The sequence below is a fragment of the Clarias gariepinus genome, chromosome 26 (assembly GCF_024256425.1).
Source record: "Clarias gariepinus isolate MV-2021 ecotype Netherlands chromosome 26, CGAR_prim_01v2, whole genome shotgun sequence".
Taxonomy (NCBI): domain Eukaryota; kingdom Metazoa; phylum Chordata; class Actinopteri; order Siluriformes; family Clariidae; genus Clarias; species Clarias gariepinus.
Window position 1 is genome coordinate 10,692,510 of NC_071125.1, and position 18,437 is coordinate 10,710,946.

Below are 18,437 nucleotides of genomic sequence, written 5' to 3' on the forward strand. Positions count from 1 at the left end.
CCAGACGCGGTAAATTACGGCTCCCTGCTCCTTCGGTGTGTGTACCGGAACTGGCCTTGGTGCTGAATGTAATCTTTCTTTTTCAAATTCCAATTTCATTTGTCATGTGCACAAACGTACACAGTATATATGTGATGATATGCTGTGAAATAAAAAATGATGCAGCTTATTTAACTGTCTATTACCTAAAATGGAAAGAAAAGAATAGAAAAAAAGATTTCACTACAATAAAAAGGAAAATTTTTGAAGGCATTGACTGTAGGCCTGCCATCACAACAATTTACTGTTCATGCAATGAAAGTACTGTAACCCTCTCAGTCTTCTTTAGTACATGCATGGAAAAGACTGCTGACTTGGCAGTTGTTAAATAGATGATCAGAACCACCCTTCACGAGGAACCACAGAGGGTGCTGTATTGAAGAATATTCATGTAAAGTTGACAGGTAGGCAAATGTTTTGTAGAAAAAGGTGTATAAATAATAGGGATGAGTGCAGCCTTAAAAAATTCTCAAGCAAATCTGATTCAAGAACTTGGGAGAGCTTCACAAAGAGTGAAGTGAGGCTGGAGTTGGTGCATCAAGAGCCACATCTTTAGGAAATAGGCTACAACTTTTATAGCCTATTATTTTCCTATTATCAAGCTAGTCCTAACCCCTAGATAACAACAATTGCTCAGTTGTCCAAAGTCTTCTTTTTAGATTAAATAAAATGTTGCATTTGGAGCAGCCCAGTTGCAGTTTTCACAACAATTTGAAGTTTCCTTAGTTGGTAAAGATTTGGGTGCCATGTCATCTGCAGGTTGTTGTCCACTATGTTTTCATGTTTTATGTCCATATTCAGTGCAGCATCCACCAGAGATGATCATCTAAGCTTTATGGAAATGCGCATTTCCTTTTCCAGCAGAACTTACCACGACCTTGATATTACCGTTCTTGATTGGTCAGCAAACTCACCTGACCTGAACCCAATAGAGAATTTATGGTTTATTTAGGAAAATGAAAAACCCCAACCCAACAATACAGAGGATTTGCTATCAAAGCAATCTGGTCTTCAGTAACACCTTAGCAGAGCCACAGGCTGATTGCCTCCATGTCACATCGCATTGGTGCAGTAATTCATGCCAAAGGAGCCCTAACCAAGTATTGTGTGCATATATGAACATAATCTTTTATAATTGCAATATTTTATCTTGGAAAATATTCTAATATTTGAGTTACTGGGTTTTTGATTTTCATGAGTTATAAGCTGTAATCATCAAAATTAAAACAAAAAAGGAATTAAATATTTCACCTAATGTATGACAGGAATGAAATATTTCACTTAATTTATGACAGTTTCACTTTTTAAATTCAATTACAAAAGAAAATGTACTTTTTTTCATGATATTCTAATTTTTCTTTCAATACATGTTCCAATAATTTAGTGACAATCTGTACAGCCACAAGTGCTGGTACTAAAATTCTCAAGAGTTACTTTAATATTTGCATAGAGAATGTTGTTCTTTTAGAGAAAGAGAGGTTATGCATGTGCTTAAGTATTTTTTATTTTTTTGGTGTCCATATTCATATTATACAAATCACTTGCAGATCTCCTCTGACCTTGCCAGATTTTGATTAGAGTAACAGTGTCGGAGACAGTGTTTTTCAGTAACTCCTAGTGCTTTAACACAACACTAGCCTTTAAGTCTGAAAAAAATCAGGAATATAAAATGTGAACTGCAAAAGCAGATGGTGTTTTTTTTTCTCCTTGCTGTCAAGTGTAATACAATGTGATCCAAAACCAAAAGACAATTAAAAAAATATATATATACAGTAAGGAAACCAAATTGAGCATATGATTTCAATTAATATCCAAGCCTAGTATATTCCCTATTGCCTCTTCTATATTTATAAATTTTTTTATTTCATTGTGGTTGATGACACATTCTTTTGTAATGCAAATATGAAATGGAGAATCTGATGATTGAACAGTTGATAAGTCAGTATGCTCCAATGAGAAATCTTTTCATCAGTTTAACTCTTCAGACATTTACTACTTGTCTCTGTTCTCACTCCTCCTTTGCCTGTATAAGGATGGGGTGTGGGAGTGTGGGCTTTTTAGTTCCATGTGGTCAGGAGACATGGAAATCCAATCAGTACAGAACACTTCATACTGGAACAGTGGTATCCGGTTTGACATGTACTTATGTTGCAAAAATGACAGGACAAGTGCCAAGTTTTGAAAGCAGAGCAAGGATTTGTTTGGTGGTGATGTGGTTTTGTGTGTGTGTATATGTGTGTGTGTGTGTGTGTGTGTCTCAGGGTTAACAGGAGAAGACAGAGATATCTTATATAGAAGATACTTTATATAAGTCATACTAAGGTTGCCATTCATCACATTTTCCTCTTTAACTGTGTTGACAGTTTTACGTTTGGGTTGGTCTGTCTTTCTCTCTGGGTTTTTCTTTTTTTTTTTGGTCTGTCTGTCATGATGATCTTTGGTCTGTGGTAACAGCTTGTCTTAAATTGTCTCACCAGAAATAGCGGTTCATTATTTAAGGGGAAACTCTCATTATGTGAGTTATTTCTAACATGGTTATACAATGCATTCACCACTAGAATTAATTTTACAAGGATGTTAGTAACAGGGTCTGCTGTTACATAAAAAACACTACGAATTCCATTTAAAAGTCTAACATATTATCCACATTCATACTGAATGTACAAATGTTGTATGCAAAGTGTATACCATGTTTTTTTATTTAAACATTTGAGTTCCCATGTGTTTCTTTGGCAGTGGCATATGACCAGGAGCTGTCTTCTGACAGAAGACACCATATGAAGTTTAATTTCAATCTGTCCCAGATCCCAGAGGGAGAAACAGTTGCAGCAGCAGAGTTCAGGATCTACAAGGAATGTGTGGGCACTGCCTTCCACAATGAAACCATCCGACTGAGTGTTTTTGAAGTGGTGGGAGAACATCTAGACAAGTAAGGAATCTGGTTAATTGGTTATACACTTTAAAATACAGCAAATAGCATTTCATACACAGTCAAAACCAGTATTTGCGCTTGTGCTTGTTATTTTCTCATTGTCGAGTATAAGTATATGAGCTGGGCTTGTAAGATATTTGCAAAAGTTGTTGCACTGTACACTGTAGCATGTGTGCATTATTATAAATAGAATAGTAACATTAAATATAATTTGCCACTCAGTTGGTTTACAACAAATTTTATAGGAGAAATAAATAGTGTATCTACAAATTATTGCAATTTGATTAGCTTGATTGCAAAGCCTAAAGTTCTTTTCTTTGTTTTGAATTTTGTTGTAATTTTGGCTCTGGTGCTCTGATACCAGAATTTCCCCCTCAGGATTTGTAGGCTAAGTAAATGTTATTCTTAATGATTTCACACAAAAAAGAAGATATTAGGCCTGTAAAAATATAAAGTACAGTATATACACTGCCAGACAAAAAAAAAAGCACAACATCAAATTTTTTGGCCTGCATCAAGTATCAAATTAACTTAAAAGATTTTAAATTACTGAAATTAGGTTAAGAATTGTCCAACACATTATTAAAACCTGTGAAGATTGTGTTACAATGAAACAATGCTCCATCATGCCTAGTGGACACTGTACAAAATGTACTGCTTTCAGAGAGTGGTATGAATTGGGTTTGCTTCATTTGGTTGTCTAGATTCAGCAACATTATGTAGGAAATAAAATGAAGTCAGCTGACTACCTGTACTCCCTGATGGAACAGGCATTTTCCAGGATAACATTTTTAAAAGTTTGGTTCTGGGAGCACGAGGAATCATTTTCATATATGAATTTGCCACCACACTGTGCACCGTCATCAAATCTAAAAGTGGTCAATGAAATCTTGACCTGTGCAACATATTTTTGGGCTGGGCAGGGTATACTGTATTAGTGATGGGTCGTTTATGAATGATTCATTTATTCTGAATGAGTTTTTAACATAAAGAATAAGTAGTCTCAGAGAGTGATTCATTCATTTTCTACTGGGCGCGCATGCGCAAAGCATCGCAAGACCTCCGTAGGAAACAGGAAACAAAAATGAGCAGTTCATCTCATGTGTCTTCTAAACCGAGTCGTTTGTTCTTTTGTCACGTAACCCTCTTAGACACTATGCAGTGCAATGAATCGGACCAGAAGATATGAGATGTGAGCTGCTTACTCCGTTTATAATCTGTTCTTAGCTGCATTGTAATATTTTCATTACTGGAACTATAGGCAATTTTTTTGTATGTGGGGGGGTCTGTTTATTGAAAATTTAACATAGTATTTTATTTTTTTATCAAAAGAGCGAAATGAACTAAATGACTCAAAAAAACTAGTTAATTTTGATGGGCGAAATTTAAAGAACTGAGTCACTAAAATGATCCAAACTTTCCATCACTAGTGAGTATTCAGAGTAAACTGTGGTTGAATGATAGCATTCAAAGTGTGAATGATTTTACTAATTACATTACTGTACAAAGTTAGACCTGTACTTTTTCTCTGCTCTTCCCTGCAGTCAGGCTTTATGTGGGGAGACCTGGCCTGATCTCCTTATGGCCACCTCCACCCACGTCCCCGGAGACACCACAAACACCATTAATTATTATTCCAAATCACTTCTTTCTTGTTTGTGAGTGGGTACTGAGTGAGAAGGTCTCTTCCTCAAGTACAAGTTAAAGTTAAGCTCACTAACAAACTAGAATCATGGTGCCAACAAGATTAACTGACCCACATAGTTGCAGAAAAAATGCAAGCTAAAAATGAATAATAGAAAAATGATCTCGGCAATTTTATCATCCATCTGAACTTTTTTTTAATTTTTTTTGCATGCTCTATACCACCACCGGCAAGATTCCACCCTAGGTTAAGTGTCACGGCTAGTTAAAAGCATATTCTCTTTATCTGTTTTGAGATTTGAGAAAAATCTGATTGGATGAGCGGCATGGTAAGAATAGATGGGTTAACTACATCTGCCTCACAGGCAGCCTAATAACCATTTATGAAACTAATTGTCGATCGCAGTATGAGTAAAAGTACTGAGGGAAGAGCAACTGATGTTTTGAGTCTGTGTTCTTTTCTTTACAGCTAAAAAGCTAGCTTTTAACATAAAGGTGAATCCAACTCACCTTCCAGCACTAGCTTTCCATTTAATGCTATTTGGGATTTAACCCTGGACCCTGGAAGTCGATCATCAGCTCTGCTATGTGCGGTTAGATAGTTCCACCAGCCGCGATAGGATATGTATTGGTGAAACAAAGTAACTGGTTTAATTAACACGCAAATCATAATCTGTCAATAATAAATTGTTTAAGTGAAAGTGTTGTATAAAAGCAATATCATATTCACCCTCGTGCCTATAAATGCATCACAGCTATGCTGATATTCATCAACAGCACTCTCTCCCTCTTGTAATATTGCTTAAATATTTTTACGTGTAGATTTCAGATAATTAATTCTACAATATATGGAACAAGATGCGTTCTGTGTCTGCTCAATACAAAACAGGTCTTGCAGCATTGTGAATGTATTATGCCTAAGTTATGAGTATGGTATTTTAATAATTTCTCAGACTGCATTTGTTTGTGATCAAATGCACTTGGAATTTAGCACAGAATAGAGACACATACAAGAGGCACCAGTTTCAGTTTTCCACCATGTAGTTTGTTTAGTCTAAACCATGACCACAGTGCCTGACTGAAAATAGGTTGATGCCTAAAAAAGAACCAAGCTAAACATTTCCACCATTGACAGTGCGGGAGAAAGGGGGGATGATTTCAATGAATTACAACAACAGCATGATTGGATGTTGTGTCACCTGTCAAAAAAAGCAACCAGTTAAATGACTATGTATGGTTAATTACCAGACCAGACCGCATTTTACAAAAAACAGGCAGCAGATTTATTTAAAAAAGAGACTAGTTCTAAACATGGTCTTCTCTGTTCTTTGTCTCCAGGTTTTCAGTGGAAATCTTGGTCAGCCTAAGTTTTCAGTATTTAATGTTTGCCAGTTTTGCATCTGAGTAATTACAAAATCCTAAGAAGAAACAACAATATGTTCCTTAGTAAAGTACCACATAAACATATTATCTGCCATGTATTCTATAAATCCCTGACTGCTAAGTCTACTTGCAAAAGATATTCCCTAAATTAATGCTTTGACTATGGTGGCAAGGAGCATTGTGCTACAGTACTTCATTTCAAAACGTCTCATAGATTTTCAGTTGGGTTAAAGCCTCCTAATATTTTCAGTCACAAGGTCATTCATGGCAATGATCAGGATAAAAATGGCTACTTGTTTGCACTGTTCCACTGATTGCAATATTAGTTCTCCATTTATTCCAAACTAATATTTCCTTCACATTTGTTTCATGGTTCCATACAAAATATTGACAATGGGCCTCATTTATAAATTTTTTGGCTTGAATACATTAAAAGAAAATTTTGTTTTTTTCACCACTATGATGCAAAACATCACATTGCACAAGACTACATGGGACATTTGAAAATTCCATTTAAACAGTTTAAATGTAAGGTGGTGCACGTTTGGTGGCTTTCCTCCGGGTTCTCTGGTTTCCTCCAACAGTCCAAAGACAGGTAGATTAAGCTAATTGGCTTTCCCATATTGCCCGTAGTGCCCTAAGCCTCCTGGGATAGGCTCCAGGTCCCCGCGACCCTGAATACAAGATAAAGCGGCATGGAAGATGATTGAGTGAGTGAGAGTTAAAATGTGTCTTACATCCAAATTTTGGTATGATTTTGTTGATATATGTTACTTGTAATTGTTAGAACATATTTTTTTTAGTTTATCAACATATTTTAAATAAAAGTACTTGCACATTGAAATTGTCTGTTACTGAATTTACTGTTATTTAGCCTGGCAAAAAACAAAAACAGTGAGTCACATGACAATGAGAAAATATCTTCAGGCCGTTTGCTAAGAACATGGAATAAAAGTAGGTCCTATTTTTTTTTTCTTATATTTTATCTTTTTTGGTCCTGATGTTTGTGTCACTTTAAACAACACAACCCTGTTAATAATTTCAAAGGAATACCAATAAATTTCAGTGTTCTCTTACTTTATTTACATGACAAAGTTTGTCCTTGACCTCTTGACCTTAACCATATGGTTACATTCCACAATTAGCATTTATTCTTGAGTCAACATTAGCATCAATTTCCATGCCTGTTGCTTAGAAGGGAAAATCTATTGTCTATTGGAAAACAGTATTTATTTATTTATTTTTATTATTATTGCTGCATTTTCAAGATTTTTTTTGACCTTGTCCCTTTTATTGGCAACCAAATATCTTAAACAAATTAAGGTTGCAACAAGTACCTGAATGAGATTATTTACTAACACGGAGTTAACAGAGATCTTTGTACGTAATAAAAAAAGATTTTGTTTGCAAACAAAACTTTTTTTTTTTTTTACTTTGCTGCCACAAAATTTTAACCTTACCACACTATAAAAACACAAACACAATGGCTTAATGGTTAGGACTGTCACCTTTCACCTCCAGGTTGCAGGTTCCATTCCTGCCTCGGGGTAGATTGCCACCACAAAGATCATTGCCCCAAGCAAGTTGATTTATAGTGTTTTGCAAAATCCCACAAAATTTTCAATTATATAATTATTACATATGATAGTCATCAGTGCTCCTTGACTGGTAGTAGTAGCCTTGATGAGGAGTGCCCCAATGACAAGTGGGAATTGAACACGACTAAATTAGGGAGAAAATCTGAAAAATTCCCAAGAAGAGAATAAAAAAAAAGTTCCTATTTATACACAGACAAAAATAATACACAGATAAGTCACAGGTGTGGAAACTTATACTTAATAGCAGTTTAATTCTGTGTCTGTCAGCTTGTTTGTATAATCAGGACAAGCCTTTAAAGGTAGATTAGGGCCATTTTACTGATTTTAGTTTAGTGCTCAAATAATTATGTGATAATAACTGGCTTCACCTCACTGCCATCCTTGAGTTTTAAAAAATCCTGAATGATCAATCATATTTTCCAAAAATAAAAAAACCCTTCCTGTTCCAATATGACTGCGCACCAGTGCATAAAGACATGGATGAGCGAGTTTGGTGTGGAAGAACTTGACTGGCCTGAACAGAGTCCTGACCGCAACCTGATAGAACACCTTTGGGATGAATTAGAGCAGAGACTGAAAGCCAGGCCTTCTCATCCAACATTATGGTCTGACCTCACAAATGTGCTTGAACACACTCCTAAACCTTGTGAAAAGCCTTCGCAGAAGAGTTGAAGCTTGAAGCTGTTATAGCCGCAAAGGATGGGCAACATCATATTAAATCCTAATTCATATGCATGTAAAGGCAGACGAGTAAATACTTTTGGCAAATATAAATTATTTTTTCTTAACTGACAGTTTGTGCCTATAAACTTGTTTCCTATGTAGACATGCAGATCTTTTTCTGTTGGAATCCCGTCAGCTGTGGGCAGTGGATGAAGGTTGGCTGGAGTTTGACATCACAGCAACCAGCAACTTCTGGGTAATGAATCAACATCATAATTTGGGCCTGCAAATAAGTGTGGACACCAATGATGGTAAGATATGATAACTCTAAAGCATCTTACCTAGAAACAGCATCATGTGATAATAGAAGCCTTGGAAAAAAAGGTTATATGTTACATTATAAATAAATATTTCATATAAACATTTTTTCCTCATATGAATTTGGATTGGATTTTTATTTTATTTTTTTCAGAAAGAAGATGGCTTTAATAGACGTTTAAATAGAATTTGTTCTCATGTACATAACTCAGGTTTTTCCATATAGAGTAGTTATGGGCGAATTTTACAGCATTTGTTTATTGGGTTTATCCTGTCTATTAGGTCTTACTGTTTGTTAATTATAACAATTATAGTATTATATTATAATAATTAAAATGTTAATTAAGAATAATTGTTAATAAATATAAATGTTAAATCTAAATATGAATGTAAATCATACATCTTTTAAACTGTTTTATCCAGCTATATATACTCAGTGCAACGTTTAATATACAAGTGAAAGATACAACACCAAAATGTCAGAAACATTTGAAATAAAAAAAAAACAAAAAAAAAAAACAGAATTATTCATTTGAAAAAGGATCATCACTTCCCTAAAATGACTTGTAAACTTAATCAAATTAAGATTGTTTTCTCAGTCTCACACAAAGACATTTGACTTTCAACTCTGGTCAGCTGTGGTCATTTAGATTAGCTTAACATTAAAAGCTGGAGCATTTCAGTCCCTGGTAGTGCAACTAAAGCAAATAAATAACCATGGGTGGCAAAGTACTGTAAACAAATCTCTGTGATAAAGTTGTGCACATGCACAAGTTAGGGGATGAATACAAAAGGATTACAAATGCTTCACCATTGCCTAAAAGCACAGTGAAGTATATTATTGAAAAGTTGTGAAACACAGATCCTGGATCAGGACATAGCTCCAAACTGGATAAAAAAGCCAGGAGGAAACTGATCAGAGAGGCTACCAAGAGGCCTATAGCAACTCGGATGCTTTTGCAGGAATTTATGACAAAGACTGGTCATTGTATGCAATATAAACAATTCTCTCCAAATGTGGCTTGTATGGCAGTGTTACAAGAAAAAAGCCACTCCTCAAGAAAGGCAACATGCAGTCAGCTTTACAAAAACCCAGGTGGTCAGATGATACTGAAATTTAATGATTTGGCTACGACACCAAACGATATGTCTGGCAGAAATCTAATACAGCTCACCATTTAAATAACACCATTCCAACATTTTAGCATAGAGGTGGTAATATCCTGTTATGGGGTGTTTCTCTGCAGCAAGGACTAGAGCACTTGTAAGGACAGAAGGAAAATGGATGGGGCAAAATACTGTCAAATGCTTGAGGAAAATCTGCTGACCTCTGCCAGAAAGTTGTCAATGGGAAGAAGGTTTAGCTTCCAACATTACAATGACCGAAAGGCACACAGCAAAACTGCCCACACAGTGGTTAAAGGAGAAAAAGGTGAGTGTCCTTGCATTGCCTAGTCAAAGCCCAGACTTAAACCCCATTGAAAACCTGTGGAAAGACTTATCTTACTCACTGTGGAAAGACTTATCTCACTCACTGTGGGAAGACTGCAGTCCACAAACGGTCACCATCAATTTTAACTCAACTTAAGCAGTTCTGCAAAGAAGAGTTGGGAAATATTGTAAAGTCTGGATTTGCAAATCTTTGTGTGCCATTAAGAAGGTAATTAGCTTTTTTAGAAGGTTGTGATCCTTATCCAAATCCGTTTTTTATGTTTGACATGACATTTTGGTGTTAAATCTTTTGCTTGGATGTTAAAAGGTTCACTGAGTAAAAACAGCTGGATAAAACAAAAACTGTGTCTGTTTTTGTTTCTGGGTCCAAAGCAACAAAATGTGATTAATTTAAGTGGGTGGGGGTGATTCTTTTCTATACCCACTGTATATGCTTAACCTCTCAGACTATATCTCATGTGTCATTTACCAGTCTATGGCGGACTGAGAGGAGATTCATTTTATTTTTCTTTTAAACCTATCATAGCAGCAGCATGGTGGTGTAGTGGTTAGCACTGTCTACTTGACTGGCCAGGTTCGATTCCCACCTCTGTGTGCATGGAGTTTGCATGTTCTCCCTGTATTGGTGGGTTTCCTCTGTGTATTCCGGTTTCCTCCCACAGTGCAAAGACATGCATATTTGACATTCCCAAATTGTCCAGAGAATGAGTATGTGTTTGTTCCCTGCGATGGATCGGCACCCTATTCAGGGCCTCAAGTCTCCTGGGATAGGCTCCAGCCCCACCGCAACCCTAAATACAGGATTACTAATGATGCCACATAACCAACCGGATTTATTACAATACTAGTCATGTATTTGCTTAACCAGAAATGCTCTCCCAAATACTTAGAATGTAATTAGATCACATTTATACTATGATAATTAACCACACTCATTTATTTAATGTAGTGGTTTAAATATTTGACTATACAGCTTTATCCTTGTCATGGGAAACCTAGAGCCTATCTTGGAAGACATGAGGCGCGGTACACCCTGGACAGGGTGCTATCACAGGGCACACACAAGCACACACATACAATACATTCACTGTGGGGCAACTTAGGAATGAAAGTTAGCCTAATATGCATGTTTGGAAAGTCTGGAGAAACTTACCATGTTTCATTTTTCACATTTTGATGTAAAAATAAAGATTTTAGGTAAACTACATAATGTTTTTTCTATCTAACAGATTACATATTCCTTTTATCATTAGATTGATCATAAATTATTGTAATAAGTCTGTTGTAAATCCTGTAAAACCTGTAAATCCAAACAAATAGCATTGTCACCAAGGGACTTGTTGTTTATACTGGCCATGTTGCTCTGTTGCTAATCTAACACTGTATGGTGTCAAATAGTGATGCACCAATTTATTAGCTGAATAGTGGTATCGTTTGTACTAAACATTTACCTTTGCACTAAAAATTAATACCATTTTAGGTTACAAATGTATGTTTTTAATGCATGATATAGCATATTTATTATGACAAATATGAAATATCTCTTCTTACAGGAGTGAACATTAACCCTAGTGAGGCAGGGCTTGTCAGTCAGGATGGGCCTCTGGAGAAGCAACCATTCATGGTGGCCTTCTTCAAGGTAAAAGAGCTCCACATCCGCACAACCCGCTCTATAGGAAAACCCAGACAGCAGAGCCGCAATCGTTCCACTTTTTCCCAGGAGTCACAAAAAAACCCAGGATACACAGGTTGGTCCCCTGAAACTCATCAGAATACCTTTTTAAGTGAATGATATTCTCACATGTGAATGAGCAGTTTGAGTCTACAGGACAGTGTTTTTTTTAATAAGCAAAAAAGCAATTTGGGTCAGTTCTGTCAAAATGTGCAAAAGACAGATCAGTGCAAAATAATAATAATAAGAAGAAGAAGAAGAAGAAAATCAAATAAACTTTTTGACCTTTATAGAAATAAAGTGTATGTGATAAGTTTGACAGATTTTTATATATTAAAAGAAAACAACCATCATTATTTGACAAAAGTACTATTGTTTCTAAGTCCATGTGTTGACATGTCTAAAATTACTTTTGTCCTAATCACAGGAAGATTTTTAATCTGTAGCTGTGAGCGAAGTGGCACACCTGTTTTATTCGTGTTTAGACTTATTAATTCTCCTTTATGATTTCTGCTATTTCCTTAGCATTTTCTGTTTGTTTGTTGGACAAGTGTCTTACATAATAAAGGAGGTACCAGGCTATAAATTGGACATTATAATAATGTAGTTTTGGATTCCTTAAAATATTTTGTCTCAATAACAGGCCAGTAACAGGCATAGTAATAACGAAACTGGTTGCAGTTGGTTGGCTTTTCTTGTTCACTGTTTCCATTTACATCAGAGGTTTTTTGTGTGTGTTCCAGGCTTGAAGGAGCTGTTTAGTTTCATTTGGAATCTTTAGCTGTATTGAGCCTATAACCACATTCAGCATTCATTATGATTCAAATAAATTTGTGTAGCAATATAATATAATATATTATCTTAAAAATGCTTTACTGAAAAACAAAAATAAATTTAAATCCTAGATTCCTTTTAGATAATTTTATTGTATTTTATGATTTGTGTTAAATTTTATGTAGCTACAGTATAGCACAGTGTACTTAAAATAGCTTAAAATACACAAAGATATATATTTTTAAAAAATATTGTTTATTTACACTTTAATAAAGCAATATTTATTGGGGTAATTCGATCAACCAATAACGATAAGTAACGGGGGGAGGGGGGAGGGGATTGGTCCAAAACAGTCGATGAAGTGTTGTGTGTAAGCCCTTTGCATGTATTTCCAATACTCAGTATATACATTGACATCCTTAGTTGCAGTTATTCATCTGCATTTCTGTGACCTTACAATTGGACTGATGCAGTGAACAACACTGATTGCTGTTATTTAAAACAGTGGGTGCATGAGCTCACAGGTGCTGATGATTGGCTAGGGATGCTATAATTGGTATCGATATTCATAATTGATCTGCTGGGATTTTAAATCCCTGTCTAAGTTCTACAGTATCATCCTTTGGTACCTGGAAAAAAACCCAGATATTAAATATTCAGTGCTGGTAAAAATAAGTATGTCTAGCTGGAGAGACCTAGACCCTCCCCCAGCTCCCACATCCCCAGTCTAATTTGGACAGTGAGCAATGGACAAACATTTGATTTACATTTGCAAGTTAGTATGAAAAATTAATGTCATATTGAATGACATATTTTACAACTTTTATATATTTTTTGGCAGAAATTATTTTTTTATATGCATAGATGAAAATTACTCCTCTTAGTGGAGAATACTGTACTTGAACAAATGCTGCAGTTGCTCCACAGGGTCACAGAGGTTGTTCAAGTCCATTTTAAGAGAGTATATTTACTTGAGCAAACAGAGTCTGAGGTGCAGTCTGTATAAGTTGTCAATCACACAGCAAAGTCATTCATAAGGCTGTTGTTTATGTGTGGAGATGGTGGCCGAGTATGTATCCATGTACTGCTTCAGTTTTTTCTCTTTTTCCCTACACTTTCTGACCTTGGAAATGGCCAAAGTGGTCCGCTTAGAGCAAGTACATAAATAAACATCATATGTTCTTAAATTTTATTTTAATGGCACTTGATCTCCTTTGAGTTTTTCACAGCCTTGATTTAAAATATTACCCAACTAAAATACATATGTTAACATAAATGTAAAACATGATACTATATACATAGTTCCTAGGTGATGGTTATTTAATAGACGTCCATCTGGAAATTGAATATTGAGATTAGAACTATTTAACTGTCAATGTCATAATGTCCACACTCTCTTTTCTCCAGCAGATTATAATAGCAGTGATCAGAAGACAGCCTGCAGAAAACATGAACTATATGTTAGCTTCAAAGACTTGGGCTGGCAGGTGAGAACAAAGACACATCTCAGAACACATAAAACATTGAACCTTCAGTTCGATGGGCTTAGCACATACAAGAACAGGAATCTGAGGTTAGGGTAGACACAGGTCTCAAACAGAAGATTTGAAGATTGGAAAAAAAAGGAGAGGCATCTGGTAAGGTCTGAAAGATGCACACACTGTCTCTGTGTTTATTATCTTGCACCTGTACTACAAAAAGCTCTTATGCACCTGGACAAGCTGCCTCTGTGAAGCTTGTTATTAATAGTTTCATTCATGGTCTGTCTTTGTTCTGAACCGTCCTTTTCTTTCATCATGACAATTAATGTCCATATGAGTGGTATGTTGCACTTATCAATAACTTCTATGTCAACTAATAATATTTGCTAAGGGTACTGTAATTAGAACATGCTTTATGGACAATGTTATTTTAAATAATATAAAATCTGTTATAAGATATTTTAGTTAAAGGCCATAGCCATTGTTATGCTCTGGAAGTCACTGCATACCTCTAATGTAATGTAACCACGACAGTGGATTAGTGGTTAGCACTGTCATAATTACTTTTTTGGTTTATTAGGTTTCACTGCATGAATGTCCACGTTTATTTAGCCTGCACATCCCTAGTGACTTATTTATCAGTAACAGTTTCAGTAACTCTAATTCCTGGTTAGGGTTGAGGTGGATCCAGTGTCAATTCAAGACAATTTAATAAAAGTGAGAATAAACCCTGGATAGTGTGGATATATGTGTGGCACCATGTACAGGGTGTACCCCACCTTGTGTCCTTAAATCTTTTGGGGTAGGCTCCAGGACCCCTGCAACCATAAATACACTCATCACTGGACATAACAATGCCAAACATAGGATGATGTCTTTTATGTCATATTTAGAATATGAAAATCAAAAACTATTCTAATGACTAATTTTACTTTGTCTTTGCCAGGATTGGATTATTGCACCTGAGGGATATGCAGCTAATTACTGTGATGGAGAATGTTCATTTCCATTAAATGCTCACATGAACGCTACCAATCACGCTATCGTACAGACTTTGGTGAGGCATAAATTCAGTTTAATTTTATTTGTTTAGCACCATTGTTGCTGAGCAGCTATACGGGGATAAAAATTGAGAAAAAAAAAAAAAATATATATATATATATATATATATATATATATATATATATATATATATATATATATAAAGGCAATTCACTACCTGATGAGCAAGCTAAAAACAATTGTGAAAAGGAAAGACTCCCTGTGATGACATGAGAAAAAACCTTGGAAGAAACCAGAATTTAAAAAGAAGCCCATACTCAATTGATTTATACAGATACTGTATGGCAAACATAAATAAATCCCTTCCATAACTGTGCACTGTGAAAATCTAGTTCTACCAATGCAGTCCAGTCTTCATAGTTACTGAGAGGAACTGTCCTCATTTATCATTATATAACTGAGAAAAAGCAGACCATATGGGCCTGTCCTCAAAGTAGTTAGTGGTCCTTGTGTAAAAGAACTCCAAACAGGATGTGGGGTACCAGAATGCATTAGACATTCTATATATACAGTGAGGCAAAAAAGTATTTAGTTAGCCACCAATTGTGCAAGTTCTCCCTTTTAAAAAGCTGAGAAAGGCCTGTAATTTTCATTATAGGTGTACCTCAACTATGAGCGACATAATACGAAAATAAAATAAAAAAACCTCAGAAAATCACATAGTAGGATTTAAAAAAATTTATTTGCAAATTATGGTGGAAAATAAGTATTTGGTCAATAACAAAATTTCATCTCAATAATTTGTTATATACCTTTTGTTGGCAATTACAGAGGTCAAATGTTTTCTGTTGAGGTCTTCACAAGGTTTTTACACACTGTTGCTGGTATTTTGACCCATTCCTCCAGAGCAGTGATGTTTTGGGCCTGTCGCTGGACAACACGGACTCTTAACTCCCTCCGAAGATTTTCTATGGGGTTGAGATCTAGAGACTCGCTATACCACTTCAGGACCTTGAAATGCTTCTTACGAAGCCACTCCTTCATTGCCCAGGATCATGGTCATGCTAAAAGACCCAGCCCCGTTCATCTTCAATGCCCTTGCTGATGGAAGGAAGTGAAGAATCAAAATCTCACAATACAGTACATGGCCCCAGACATTGTTTCCATTACATGGATCAGTCCATGGATCAGTTCCTTTGCAGAAAAACAGCCCAAAAGCATGATGTTTCCACCCCCATGCTTCACAGTAGGTTTGGTGTTCTTTGGATGCAACTCAGCATTCTTTCTTCTCCAAACACGACAAGTTGAGTTTTTACCAAAAAGTTGACATTCTCCCAATCCTCTTCTGGGTCATCCAAATGCTCTCTAGCAAACTTCAGATGGGCCTGGACACGTACTGGCTTAAGCAGGGGGACACGTCTGGCACTGCAGGATTTGAGTCCCTGGTGGCGCAGTGTGTTACTGATGGTAGCCTTTGTTACTTTGGTCCCAGCTCTCTGCAGGTCATTCACTAGGTCCCCCTGTGTGTTTCTGGGATTTTTGCTTATAGTTCTTGTGATCTTTTTGACCCCACGGGGTGAGATCCTGTGTGGAGCCCCAGATCAGTGGTCTTGTATTTCTTCCAGTTTCCAATAATTGCTCCCACAGTTGATTTCTTGACACCAAGCTGCTTGCACCTATTGCAGATTCAGTCTTTCCAGCCTGGTGCAGGTCTACAATTTTGTTTCTGGTGTCCTTTGACAGTTCTTTGGTCTTTGCCATAGTGGAGTTGGGAGTGTGACTGAGGTTGTGGACAGGTGCGCGTGTACTGTTTATTATTATAGCATTGTGACCACGTGTGTATGTGTGCGTAAAGCAAAATTAAGTGTTATTAGAGAAGTGTTATTTAAGATTCAGAGTCTTTGTCAGAAAGCAGTGATTCCGTTAGTGTGCGAGTGTCATTAGAGAGGTTCCTTGTTAAAGAAGTTTCCCGACAGAGCAGTGTTTTCATTAGTCTGTGTATGTGTGTGTATGTGTTTGTGCGCAGGCAGAAACTAATGGAAACACTGCTTTGTCGCGATTCCCTTGTGGTAGCAATAATTATGGCAGATGATTGCTTTATAAATCGTGATACTTACGGAAATGCAACATTAATTGAATCAACACCTAGGTAGGTGATAATATCATATCTTGTGGTGACTGGTAATTCCCATCCCTAATATATGTTCCTCACAGGTCCACTTGATGAATCCCGACAATGTCCCGAAGCCTTGCTGTGCTCCAACTAAGCTGCATGCCATCTCAGTGCTGTATTTTGATGACAACTCCAATGTCATCCTAAAAAAGTACAAAAACATGGTGGTGCGTGCTTGTGGATGCCACTGACTTTCAGATGCACCCTGCAAGATTGACCCTGCTCAACAGCTGCAGCTCATAGTGTGGAAGCAAATGTGTATAAAAGAAAAATGTTAAAATAAATGTGCTGTGTGTATGTGTGTGTATACAGTATCCTCTTGCGAACCATGTATGGACAATGCATACTGTCTGTGGGGTCATTAAGGGCTGTATGAGGAAGGTTCTGTTTTTCTCTTTTCTTTCCTGTTCAGACATGGTCAGTTCTCATGTAATCCTACCACTTCTGTTAAGTATGGACACTGAGAATTCTGTCTACATTTCAATATAATATATTTTATATTTATTCTGTCTTTGACCTAAATTGTATAAATTCATATTGTTAATAATAATCAAATACATCCATATGAAAGTACACAAAATATAGATATTTTATTTTTCTCTTTCATAAGTTTTGTAAAAAAAAAAAGAAAAAAAAAACCAGATGAATTTAATTGGACTGTTTTTTGAGTATCAATAAAAGGGCATTTTGAGTCTCTCTTAAAGTGTCTACACCTCCAGAGGTTCGGCTTAACCTATTAGAAATTACTGAGACCTCACCATAATGTATAGGGTGGGGGTAAAGGTACATACATTTACAAGTATATTTAAGTACCATCTGTACACTTTTGTGGCCTACACAAAAGGGTAAAAACAAATTGTGGTTTTAAAAATTAGTTTATGGTACTTGTTTGCAAAACCAATTTGTAAACCGACTGTTACATGCGAATGGAGGTGATGGTTGAAAAGTGGCAATTATCAGGATTCAAATACCTTTAGCATATATGACTCCCAGTGGCCAGTTATTGGCAAGTTACATAGAACAGTAATGTTTTCATAAATGAATATAATTTGTATCATATTTTGACAAAAGCAATTTGCCTGAAGGAAGGTGTGTTCGCAGTCAAGTAACCATCCATAGGAAAATTTTGCTGCTCAGGAAAATGTTTTTGTGGTGTCATGAGACTGAATGGATCTCTCATTACAAGTTTAAATCTGTCTGTGGTATTTCTTTGGCAAAATAAAAAATAGACACAAGGAATCATTTATTTATGAACAATTTATTTAGGAATCATTTGAGAAATCTGTGACACAGAAATACTTTTCAC

At 36.1% G+C, this 18,437-nt stretch overlaps 1 protein-coding gene across 2 annotated transcripts in view; it reads left to right on the forward strand.

Annotated features, from left to right (window-relative positions):
* The window catches only part of bmp6 (bone morphogenetic protein 6), a 28,580-nt gene extending 10,210 nt beyond the window's left edge, over positions 1–18,370 (forward strand). The window contains exons 2-7 of one of the 2 annotated variants that reach the window (XM_053487704.1): positions 2,776–2,968; positions 8,422–8,570; positions 11,583–11,777; positions 13,883–13,962; positions 14,903–15,013; positions 17,173–18,370. In XM_053487704.1, the coding sequence (XP_053343679.1) occupies positions 2,776–2,968; positions 8,422–8,570; positions 11,583–11,777; positions 13,883–13,962; positions 14,903–15,013; positions 17,173–17,322 (878 nt within the window). In that variant the 3' untranslated portion in view covers positions 17,323–18,370. The remainder of the gene's footprint in view (positions 1–2,775; positions 2,969–8,421; positions 8,571–11,582; positions 11,778–13,882; positions 13,963–14,902; positions 15,014–17,172) is intronic. The other variant, XM_053487705.1, reaches the window with a different exon arrangement.
* The last annotated feature ends 67 nt before the right edge of the window (positions 18,371–18,437 follow it).